This window comes from Monopterus albus, unplaced genomic scaffold (assembly GCF_001952655.1).
Source record: "Monopterus albus unplaced genomic scaffold, M_albus_1.0 scaffold120.1, whole genome shotgun sequence".
NCBI lineage: Eukaryota > Metazoa > Chordata > Actinopteri > Synbranchiformes > Synbranchidae > Monopterus > Monopterus albus.
The window spans coordinates 703,079-715,438 of NW_018128000.1; the positions used below are offsets into that span (position 1 = coordinate 703,079).

Genomic DNA, 12,360 nt, shown 5'->3' on the forward strand with positions numbered 1-12,360 from the left:
AGGAATGAGGAGAATAGAAAGAAAGGGCTTTCAAATGTAAACCAAGGAGGAGAGAAATACTTTTCAAGTCAGACAAAATGTAATCTAGAAAGGAAATCTGAAAGGAAGCAAAGAAAAAAGTAAGAAATATAAACGAGCCTTTAGCAAAGGAGAAAGAAGATTCCAAATACAAATACATTTTTGGAATGGAAGGAGGTTGTTTTTGAAAGAAAAGGGGGTGAAAGAGGAGGATTTATAAAGAAACTGAGGAAAATTTTTATATTTTTAAGGGAAGGAAAGAGAGAAGGAAGGAGGAACTGTTAAAGGAAAGATGGAAGGAAGATTTTTAAAGATTGAAGAGAGCATGTTTCTGAAAGAGAGAAAGGAGGAGAGGACGGTGAGAAAAGGGACGGAGGGAGAAGGTGAGGATTTTCCTTTTCCTAAAAGAGAAGGAGGCGCGGCGACAGCCAGCATTCCCGGACACATTGTGTGGCGTTGTCGTAGCAACAGGGTGCAATATCATTACACGGCGTGTTGCATCAATAGGAGCCTCAGTCTTCAACAGCCCTGCCGGCAGGATGGAGGTCCAGCCGAGCGAGGATGGCGCTGCCATTCGAAGGCGGTCTTGATATGAGTGCCTCGGCATCAAGCCCAGCTGTGTTTGGAAATGAACACCATGGTTTTGGGTGTGAGGAAGAGGAGGCACTGTGAGAGAGGTGAGAGAGGCCGGGCAGCACCTCATGTAATGCTGGCACTCAGGTCGTTTTGCATCCTTATGGTGTGTTTGTATTTGGGCTCATTCTCAGTCATTGCTACCATGCTAATAAAATAAATGTTGATAGAACATAGTGAGGAGGACATGTCGACATGAGGTTAAACAGGCTAGCTGTGATGTCAAAATGGGATCGCTATTTCCTTGGTTTGTACAAAAACCGATGAGTCAGTTTTAACACAGTCGTGCCTGCAGGGACAGCACCTTTGTGTCAACAAATAATATGGGGACTGTGTTGATGCTGTCAGTGGAAACCGTGCTTTGGTGATTTCTGTGTTTTTGCTTCAAGGATTACATGCTCCACTGTCTGTAAAAAAAACAAAACAAAACAAACAAAAAAAAAAAATCTTCAACTTGTAAAACTGATGAAACCGTTTCAAACCAACATTTGGAAAAACATAAGGTGTGCTTTGTCATCAAATGCAAAACAGTGCTGAGTGTAGCTTTCTACTGCTGCCATACAGCGGTTAATAGACACTTACTGTGTTGGGGTCTAAGAATACTGCTGTTTACTACAGTTGTACTGTACGTCATTATACCTGTATTTGTTCTGGTTTGTCCTGATTTCTTACCTCAGCTTAAAGGAAACTGACTGGTTTCAAATCAGCTCTGACCAGCTGGTGTAAAATGAGCCCACTTCCTCAGTGACAGCATGTGATTTTTATTCATACTGGCATCATTAAGGTGTCAGTGCTTTGAAGAAGACAGGTGTCATCTTATTACACACTTCATGTGATATAGCCAGTAATGCATGTATTTACAACCTGTATGTCTAAATGCATGACATTTGCTAGTACTGGAAATAGGTACTGTTTTAGTGTAGTTGTACCATGTTGTAGTAGTAGTAACAGTTGAGGTACAGTTGTAGTTCTAGTAGTTTAGTAGTGACAGTAGTACAGCCAATTGTACAGTGACACAGATTTTACACATGGACTTGTTTACAGGTATGGGGGAATATTGAGTTAGCTGTGTGAAGTCAGTTAAACTGCCCCAAGTGATGTCATTTGAGTCAGATGGGTCTGAAGTAGTGAGATTCCCAGACCTCTGTGGCTCGCACCGTGTTTCCGCTCAAGTCTAGCAGCTCCAGGCTACATTAGCCTGGTTAAGGTTTGATGTGTGTATTAACTGATCTGCAACTACAGATATAAGGAACCACACACAAATTTGTCCTTAACATTAAGTGTTTATGTTTGTGTGCCCACATTGCAGAGAAACAACATGATGTGGAGATCCTGTCTACACCTCCTAAGGAAAAGGAGAAGAAGAAGAGGCCAATGTCACAGATCAGCGGAGTGAAAAAGGCCACACAGAACCCCAGCTTAGCACCCGCCTGCATCCCCCGCTTTGGAGTCAACACGCCACATGAAAGTATGCTGGCCAAGGTAGGTTCACACGCACTAACACGCAGACAGAAACACACACACACACACACACACAAAACTACCATCTTATAAATGTGCTGTTGTACTCCTTCAGGAGATCGAGGACATTGATCGCTGGGGTCTCGATATTTTCAAAATAGCAGAATTTTCTGGAAACCGCCCTCTGACGGTGGTCATGTACTCTGTTTTTCAGGTAGGAGAAACCCACACTTTGAAACCTGTTCACATATGAGAAACATGAGAGAAAGAATGAGAATGTGATGCATCATAATAGTAGTTTTTATCATGAGAATGAATAAAATTCACCTTAAAGGTGTCAAGTGTGTTACTGCAACATTAATAAACCTTTTTAAAAATACAGTAAAGATGTTACTGTCACTGGTAGTTTGTATTTATCTTTAGTGCATTTTATACTTTTAAACATCAAGTTTGACTTAGGAGATGATCTGCTTGGTTCATGCAACTTTCTGTCAACTCCTCTGGCCTTTAGACTCAACATCACACCACAAGACAGAAAAAAACTGAACTCTGAGGTTGATGTGACTGTGATTCTTACCTGTTCCTCCTCATCCTGCTACCAGGAGCGAGACCTGTTGAAAACCTTTAAGATCCCAATTGACATCTTCATCACCTTCATGATGACCTTGGAGGACCACTACCACGCTGATGTAGCTTATCACAACAACATCCATGCAGCTGATGTCGTGCAGTCCACCCACGTCCTGCTGTCCACCCCTGCTTTAGAGGTGAGCTGAGGGAGCAGTTGTTGTTGCAAATTAAAATAAGGATTATTTATAAAACTATAATATCAGTGTGAATGGGTGTGTCTTTGTTCTTTATTTGTCCCAGGCCGTGTTCACAGACCTGGAGATCGTGGCAGCTCTGTTCGCTAGTGCCATCCATGATGTTGACCACCCAGGAGTCACCAACCAGTTCCTAATAAATACCAGTAAGTTCCTCTCTCTCTTTCTCTCTGTCCACATCTGCCACAACAGGCTTGGTCTAAACAAGAATTGCAATTTTAAAAAAGGCTTTCAAGAATGGTTAAACACCTCTAAAACAGTGACATTTATCCTAAGCATTTATCAAGCAAATTTTTAAACATGTGAAAAATAATTTGACTTAATGCCAAAACTATTTGATATTTCACTTTAAGACACTTAAATATATCATGATTCAGAATGCTAAATTAACTAGGATTATGTTTGAGGTGTCTTGTTGCACAATTTTAACAGTTTCAATCTATATCTCTGCAGGTTCGGAGTTGGCGTTGATGTACAATGATGCATCAGTGCTAGAGAACCACCACCTGGCTGTGGGATTCAAGCTGCTGCAAGAAGACAACTGTGACATCTTCCAAAACCTCAGCAAGAAACAGAGAGACTCGCTCCGTAAGATGGTGATTGACATGGTGAGACTGCCGCACTTTTTACATGACATTTTGAAGTTTTTTTCAAATGTGCTGTTGTACTTGCCGAAAGGTAGCGCTCTCAATTTACCACTTACTACGCTCCAACCCTCACCTATGGTCACAACCTGTGGCTAGTGACCAAAGGAATAAGATCTCAAATACAAGCGGCTGAATTGAGTTTACCTTCGTAGGGTGGCGGGACTTAGCCTTAGAGATAGGGTGTGGAGTTCAGACATCCGGAAGGGACTCAGAGTAGAACTGCTGCTCCTTTACATTGAGGAGGTTGAGATGGTTCAGGCATCTTATCAGGATGCCTCCAGGGCACCTCCCTTTGGAGGTCTTCCAAACAAGTCCAACTGGTAGGAGATTCCAGGGTAGAACCAGAACACAGATTACATATCTCATCTGGAATGGGAACACCTGGGAATCCTGCTAGTTTAGCTGGAAAACTTTGCCAGGGAGAAGAACATCTAGACTACCTGCTCAAAGGAGTTTTTTTTCCTTCATGGTTCAGTAAAGTTAATGTACAATAAACATATGCTTTATGTATTTGGTAAAAGGCTGCTTTAAAAAAAACTGCTGGCAAACCATGATATGTTGTTGCTGCTTGAGAGTAGTGGTAGACAGTTACAGCACAACTGATGGACAGTGGAAAGTCAAAGAAGCAACATAAAAAAGAAACAGAAGTAGACAAAATGCTGCAGTTATGAGTATATATTTTGGGCATATCACATTCTAAGTAGTCAACAATATGCAGAACTATTTTAATTCAGTTTTATTTATTGCAGTAACTTATGTTTTCATTTTATGACTTGAAAAGAAAGTTAGTTTATAATGGCTATTGTGTATGTCACTAAAGTTTCATGTTTGAGTTTTGGTTTGGAGCCCAGATGTTTAGAATTTAAATGGAAAATCTGAGGACAGTGATCCTGTGCCACACTGTGTGGAATCAGACTCTAAGCTTCCTGAACCATTAGGTCTCATTTGTCTTTAGACATATAGGAAAGACAGTACACTCACCATCTCAGTGAAACGAAAAACTGAGGATGTGTTGAGTCTCTGTTTGTGTGGCTGTCGTCCTCTTCAGGTGCTGGCCACAGATATGTCCAAACACATGAACTTCTTGGCAGACATGAAAACAATGGTGGAGACCAAGAAGGTGACCAGTCTCGGAGTCCTGCTGCTAGACAACTACTCTGACCGCATCCAGGTGAGCGCGCCCCCTGCTGATATCACACTATAAATACTAAATACCTTTTTGTAACCATATGCTTCACTTCAGAAAAAGCTAAAACATGTAATAATAGACTACAGTCGTAATAGTCTGAAATGCTCCAAATGAGCAGTGAATAATACAGTAGGTCTCAGTCACAGCAGTGTGTTTCCACATTAGCCAACACACTGAGCAGCTGTTTACATGTTCAGTCAGGGAGCTAGTGTGACAGTACTGCTGCCTGCTGAATAAAAAAATGGTCACTACATCTGAGCCAAGGTTTTGTACAATGTGGTGTTGTTTTTTTAAAGAACGTTAGCTTGAGCTGGCGATAACATTCAGTATAATGGTAAAAGACGAGAGCCTCAATTTCTTCAAAGCTGTTGAGCATTATTATGAGTTTTATTTTTTTTAATTATTCATTTAGTTTAATCAATGAAATTTCACGAATAACAATCACAAAAAAATGTAAAACTACACAAAGTGCTTTATTTTGCATTTCTGGTTGGTTTGTGATTAAGTGCAGACCTGCAATAATTAATTATTTAGCTGATTAGTCAATTGTTTTCCTCTCCACTGTCGCCAAATGCTTGCTCTAGGGGGATTTGTTGGGTTTTCTCTCTGTAATAATAGTGATAACAGTAAGGTCTAGACCTTACTTTGTAAAGTGTCCTGAGATGACTTTTGTTATGATTTGGCGCTATACAAATAAAATTTGATTGATTGATTGATTGATTCTGAAGTTGTGACCTTGGACTCGTACAAACTGGGATGGATATTTTCCTTTTGCTTTTTATGTTTGGCAAACTTTTATTCAGTTAATCAAAAACATAATCAGCAGATTAATCAATAACAGTAAGTTGCAGCTCTAAATAAGTGCATATTTAGCATGAGCAGTGGCAACTGCCACAGGTGAACCTCTATCATCAGAAAATCAAAGGAAGAGCACCCACCCACGTTGTAACAGGATGATCTGAAAAGAAGTACTGGTGCTACTACTCATGTCTCTAGAACTACTGTAACACCTCCAGCAGAGTCTGACTGAGTGTGTATCCTCCAGGTTCTGCAGAACATGGTCCACTGTGCTGACCTCAGCAACCCAACCAAACCACTGGAGCTGTACCGGCAATGGACAGACCGCATCATGGTGGAGTTCTTCACCCAGGGAGACCGAGAGCGGGACAAGGGCATGGAGATCAGCCCCATGTGTGACAAACACAATGCCTCCATAGAGAAGAGCCAGGTAACGCTCACTGACACACAGGGACGTAGAGGGAGATGACAGGAGAAGAGAAAACTAAAGTGTGAACCTCCAGGCTAACGCAGAACAAACAGACAGCGTTTTTGTTTATTTTGGCTTGTTTTGTATTGGCACGTGTTGCTCACTTCTCTGGACTATATTTAAAAAACAAATTGGTTGCACTATAAAGTCAGTTTCTATTGCACTGACATATTTTAGAACCATCACAAAATAATGATAAAATGAAGTTACATGTAGATGTTGACACACATTTACTCTCTGTCCAGTCAAGTCAAAATTGTCTGTTAATTTATTTTTATATTTCATTCCCTTCATTTTGGTCTGTTGATTACTGTCATTATTCGTTTTTTTCATAGGTGGGGTTCATTGACTACATTGTTCATCCTCTGTGGGAAACCTGGGCGGACTTGGTGCACCCTGATGCCCAGGACATCCTGGACATGCTGGAAGACAACAGGGAGTGGTACCAGAGCATGATCCCCCGCAGCCCTGTGCCCTCCAGCCCTGAGGAGCACCTTGCTGAGGTGGGGCCAGGAGGAGGAACTGTGGGAGCAGGAGGGGCTGTCCCTTCAGGAGGAGGGGACAAGTTCCAATTTGAACTCACTCTTGAGGAAGAGGATGAGGAGGAGGTGGAGTCAGACTTGGAAAGTCCCCTGGAGGAGGAGTCCCAGTCAGGCGGGGAGAGGCGCCAGGACTCCTCCTCCCCCTCTTTATCCCCGGACCCCCACGGCAGCAACAGGTACCGCCCCCCCTCGCCTCACCCGCCTCGGACCCTGAGTCTGGCTGCCATGTCGATGCGGAGCCCCCGCACCCTCAGGACACTGGCCTCCCCAGGGCAAGAGGGCATCAATAAGGACAGAGAATTGAGCCAGGAGGGTGATGGGGTGGCCTGCCTGGATATGGGCACGTAACGACCAGCACTACCTGCCCTCCCTGAGAAACGTGGGTGCTGGGTCTAGGGAGATGGAGGCAGGGCAGGCCTTTACCAATAATGTCTGTAAACTCACCACAGTCCCTTTACGCTGGAGACACTGTCTCTGGAAAACAGAGGGACCTTCCCCCTCTGTTTTATTTTAATTTTCAGCAAGAAGAATTGTTTTAGCCTCTCTTTGGGTGCCTGATAGGCCTTTGTGTCCCCTCCTGCTTTGTTGTAGCTTCAGTTCAGAGTGTCCCAGACAAAGACTTGATCTGTTTTAACTGGGAAGAGGAGTGAAGCCAAAGGCGTGATGGAAATGTCTTCCTCCAAAACAACTGTTTGTGACATTTGGACATGAGCAGCGAATGAGGATCGCAGTGGTTTGACAGGGTCATTTCTATTTAATTTTGCACCATAGTTTTAGTTTAAGATATAAAACTATTGAATCAGTTGGGAGTAAGCAAGTATGATTTATTTGTTTGAGAATGATGTCAGAGTTTAATCATTTTACCAAATAGGTGAGCAGCGAGAAAATCGATGGACCTAAACCTCAGGGTATGAAGAGAACATAAGTCTCATGTAGCATGGATGTAGTGGGTACCCCTGACATGACCCCCAACACCAAACTGTCTTTCTTTTTTGATTTACCTCCAAAACAGAGACAGCTGAGACTTTTTTAAACCTGTGTGTCGCTACATTTAACTACAACCCTTTAAGAGAAAATTTGGCAACTGAAGCAATGGAGTGATTTATATTTAAATCAGCTTGTTTTACCAGAAAGTAAACACTGAAGACTACCCCAGCCTCACTGGTTGAAAATACAAAAGACACCACCTGTATAATTAGGTTGAGCTTTATTTTATTTTATTTTTTATCTGAGATGATTTTAAATGGTGTCATTGTTGTAGATTTTAATTTAGAAACCATCCTTTGTTGTACATTTGATGGTCTCGTCTGCGTTTATGTGCTTGAAAAGCTCTTCTTTTTTTTTAATCAGGGTGCCTCCAGTCCGCAGTAGCACTTTACCGTCTCTGCCGTTCAGCTCTTCGATTCTGTCACACAAAGGGCTTCACCCACTGTAGGCCTACTGATCACACAAACACAGTTCAGGACATCTCATGCCAGGATTCAACAGGCAGGGCAGGAAAGTAACCAACCAGCTAATTGAGAATTTGATGGATTTAACCAACACGAATATTTGTCAGTTAATATTCGAATTATAAGATACCAGCTGAGTTTTGAAAAAAACTTCAAATCCTGAAGTTAAGAGTCACTAAAACATGAGGCCTTGGACTGAGAGTTGTAAGTTTTAAATGTTTTACACTATGAATTACTTTGGGACAAATAAAGTCTGGAAAAGAGCTCTATGCAAACCAATAATCCATTCAATACCAAGTACAGGTGTGATCAGCTCTGTCAACTTTAATCCACGAGAGCCGCACCTTCCTCTAGATGACCTGAGGTTCGAGATTGAAAACTTTTTTCAGAGTATTGATTTTAAGGGAAACTGGTGCTGTGAGTTGTTGACTTGTTTGGCATCACCTACAAATTAATATTATGTAGGCAATGTTTTTAAATCTACATCCAATCGACAAACTGTAATCCAGTATTACAGTGTTGCATGTCGATAAAGTTGTGGCAGTCACGAGAGTTTTTTTTTTCAAAAATGATCAGAATCAAAGCAGAGGTGTGGTTAAGCTCCAAAATACTGGATCCTACATTTAACATAATGCAATTCAGTACGATCTTTCATAAGAGTCTCTGCTGCTAAATGCCCAGATTTTTAGAGTCAGGGCACCCAGTTTTTATTGTGCAGTAAATATGAAATTTGGAAAATAACTGTGATGACATGACACCACCAGACTTTAGAAAGCTCCCTTCCCAGCAACACAAAACATTACAGAACAGGCTGAGCTCAGATAAACTGACCTTCCTAACTAAAATTAAAGGAGCGCCCCTAAATATATAACCTTCTTAACAGTTTTTTTCTCCAGAATCAGTAAGGATCTTATAATTCCAAAATCACTGGTGTTACTTTCCTGGCTTGCTGACAGGTACCGCTGTAGAGATCACATGCAGCACAGTTTCCGACAGACATGAATCTCCTGTAGTTCAAATGAAACTGATTGTCGATAGCGCTCAACTGGGATAACTGTGTGCCATAAGTGTTGAAAACACACAAACACCTGCCAGCCTAAGATGCTGTACATTTTTACACTAGAGATTTTAACCTGATGATTGTATCGAAGTCGTTGACTTTATACAGTAGTGTTAGTTTTTACGAATGATATATGTTAACAGTATTTAAAGCAGACAATTTAATAGATTTTGTGCAACTTAGGATCAGTATGTTCAGCCCTTTCCTAATCAGATAGCTGAGACTTGGAAATGTACGTAGTTCCAGGAGTTTTATGAGTCTTTCTGTGCCAAGTTCAGTCTAGAGCAGTGTTTGTCGCCGTCACTGAGATAGAAAGACCAGGGAGTAAGTAAGCACTACACACGATATGATGCGCTTCCTGATCAGGCAGTAGTAGAAAACACTAGTCTAACAGTATTTCATTAACTCAGCTAGTAAGCTTTATTAATCAGCCTTACATTTGACAGGAGAGGCGGAAGCCTGGTCTTAAGGGACCATTATGCTGTTTTTAACATGCTGAGCCTCAGACTCACTTCCACTTTTGACTCACCTTTCCCTTGAGGTGTTTCAGAGGTTTCTTCATAGTTCTGGAAAACTGGAAAAATAAACTGTTTTATTGCCAGGCCTTATGATTTGTCATAAAGAATCATAATACATTCATAAAATATTAGCATGTGTTTGACAAAAATGATTTGGAGCTGACTTAAAGAATTTTGAAATGTGTCACCAGCACAATTAGAGTGATCAGCAGAGCTATTTAGTTTTCATGTTTTGTTGATCAAATATTTAACCACAGATTTTTTTTTTACATGATCAAACTGCCACGTAAAGCTCAGCAGCTTCAGTGTTTCACCTCAGCAGCACCTGTGCATTTATTTAGCTTATTCAGACTTCACATCTAGCGCCATCATCAGGCCAAGGTTTATACTTGCACACAAGATTTTTTTTATTCCATATAAGAAATGCAGCAGTCAGTGGGCATGTTGCTATGAAAGCAGATGTACACTTCATGGGGTTTTCTTTAGCATCACCCTGACCAGTGACAAAATGTCTATTTTGTTTTGTTTTACCTGCACATTGGATTGTGTACTGAACAATAAAGCTTAGTAGGGCTTTAACCTTTTAGTCTCTGTCTAAAAGGTTGCTGTAAACATGACTTTACCATTAAACTTCCTGTTTCCTTTTTAAGCCACCAGAGTCACCAAATTTCTCCAAATATTTCATTGTTTATGCAGTGTGAAATTCTAACCCACCCAAAATCAATGGAGCTCATTGCCCACTAATTCAGAACTTTCTCTTTTCATTAAAAGAAAACACAAATGGGTAGTTCAAACACCAGTAAGTTGGGCATTAAACCTTTGAAAATATATGTATTATATACAGTCTAAAATACTAAGGAAGTCAGTCATCCAGTAATGTAACCTCTGCTACAACCTCTACTTCTTAAGATGTGTTCGAACCCTCTGATTTTATCCTAGAAAGTAGTTTCTTTGTACAATACAGTATATTTGAAAACAAATGTTAAAATCTTGGACATTTTTATCTAAACAAAATTCTGTGCTTCCCACTAGTGACAGCTATAACACAGCAGTGTTGCAAGCCTGTCGTAAACACCATCTGTTAGCTGTCTAGTAGCTCTCCTGCCACACAGCGAGGGAACAGAAAAGCAACATATTAGAGAAAGAGGACAAATTATTTGCTTCATCCTCTTATTATGAAAGTCCTCAATTTTGACGCGTTTCAGTTCAATATTTAGTAAAAACATCACTTGTACAAGTTGAATGTGGCATTTGCATCATGTGAGATGTTTGTGAAGTTTTTCCATTTGTTCAATTGCACCAACAGTTGCAGCTCAGTGATCTGAGGCGTTATGTTGGCATGTTAAATTCAGCACCGTGGCTCTTTACAGGAAGATAATAGTGCCATACAGTGTTAAATGTGTTGACAACCATTGAACAGTAATGTTCATACTGTCTCGTTGTCTCAGCCTCTGTGTTGTGCAAACTTCTATAAAGATATTTATTCTTCAAAATGTGTCTGTTGAGACAAAGTACTGTAACATAGGACATTTGATTTTATGTTCTGGAGCCTAAAAATCAAGTATACTTTATAAGTATGTATACATCTGCCACTCCAATGTATTTGTCAAAGAAAATGACTATATTTTTTGTTTCTTATTTTAAACCAAAAGAGTCTCGGGAGTTCAGGGTGTTTTAAGTGGAAAATGCTAATAAATTATATGGAAATTTATATCAGACTGACTGTTTTTATTATGTTGTTGTTCATTATGTTCACTCTATGAAACATAGGGTTTTCAAATGGAAATAATAAGTACAAGGAAATCCCATTGTATAATCCCATATTTGCATTGTTAGCTACAACAAACCCTCTTTCAAAGAAAAACTAAATGTTTTAATGTGTATGTAACACTATGATTTGGTGCATTATTATGTTTTGGCTTGCTGCTTGTTGTTGTCTCCAGCAGAAGCTTCTGTCCAGTCTGACTGGGGCTCCAGTGCAGGCTTGATCCCCTGTAAACACTAAAACGCACACAGTGTCACAGTCACATCCAAGCATGCAACTGAACTCACAACTGGAAGAACAAAACAGAAATCACTACTCCATAAAGAAAAAATGCAGAGGAATGTCAATATCACTAATAGAGATAATAATAATAATAATAATAATCATCATCATCATCTTTATTTGTACCGCACTTTCCAGCTCAAGAGCACAAAGTGCTACAACAATAAAAACATAGTAATACAATATCAGTTAAGAACATTCATAAACAGACAGAAGCGAAATAGATATCCAGTGTCTGATATAGGCCAACTCCTACTCAGCCGGCTCTCCCACCGGGGGCTTAACCGTGGTGGCCCAGAATGTCACGATTTGGTTCCGTTGCTTCCTGTCCGGCTTTTATTTTGACATTACTTCCTGTTTTTGTTTCACCTTAGTTTCGGTCTTTTTACGTTCTTAATCACTCACATTAGATTCACCTGCTCCCCCAGCTATTGGTCGGACGATTCTCCCGGGTACACTACACTCAGGGCAGGGGCGTACTCCCTTGCTCCTGAGTCCCAGCCCTTGGGGACCTGCCTGAGCCCCGCTGATGCCCAGGACATTTTTTTTTTAATTAAAAGCCCAGATGGCCGATCCACTCTCCTCTCCCTTCGAGGGAACCCTGTGGGCTATATGCCCTGGGGGTCCAGGGAAACGGCGGACCAGGAGGAGACCGTCAACTGGGGCGGCTGTTCCTGTACCCAGACTCCAGTCTCAGCAGTCC

General features: G+C 40.9%; 1 protein-coding gene across 5 annotated transcripts in view; it reads left to right on the plus strand.

The window, feature by feature from the left end:
- pde4cb (phosphodiesterase 4C, cAMP-specific b) overlaps positions 1–9,466 on the plus strand; it is a 97,709-nt gene extending 88,243 nt beyond the window's left edge. For all 5 annotated transcript variants that reach the window (XM_020612055.1, XM_020612054.1, XM_020612056.1 and 2 more), the window contains 8 exons: positions 1,961–2,133; positions 2,228–2,326; positions 2,715–2,879; positions 2,983–3,082; positions 3,390–3,544; positions 4,632–4,754; positions 5,818–6,000; positions 6,375–9,466. In XM_020612055.1, coding sequence (XP_020467711.1) covers positions 1,961–2,133; positions 2,228–2,326; positions 2,715–2,879; positions 2,983–3,082; positions 3,390–3,544; positions 4,632–4,754; positions 5,818–6,000; positions 6,375–6,929 — 1,553 coding nt within the window. In that variant the 3' untranslated portion in view covers positions 6,930–9,466. The remainder of the gene's footprint in view (positions 1–1,960; positions 2,134–2,227; positions 2,327–2,714; positions 2,880–2,982; positions 3,083–3,389; positions 3,545–4,631; positions 4,755–5,817; positions 6,001–6,374) is intronic.
- The last annotated feature ends 2,894 nt before the right edge of the window (positions 9,467–12,360 follow it).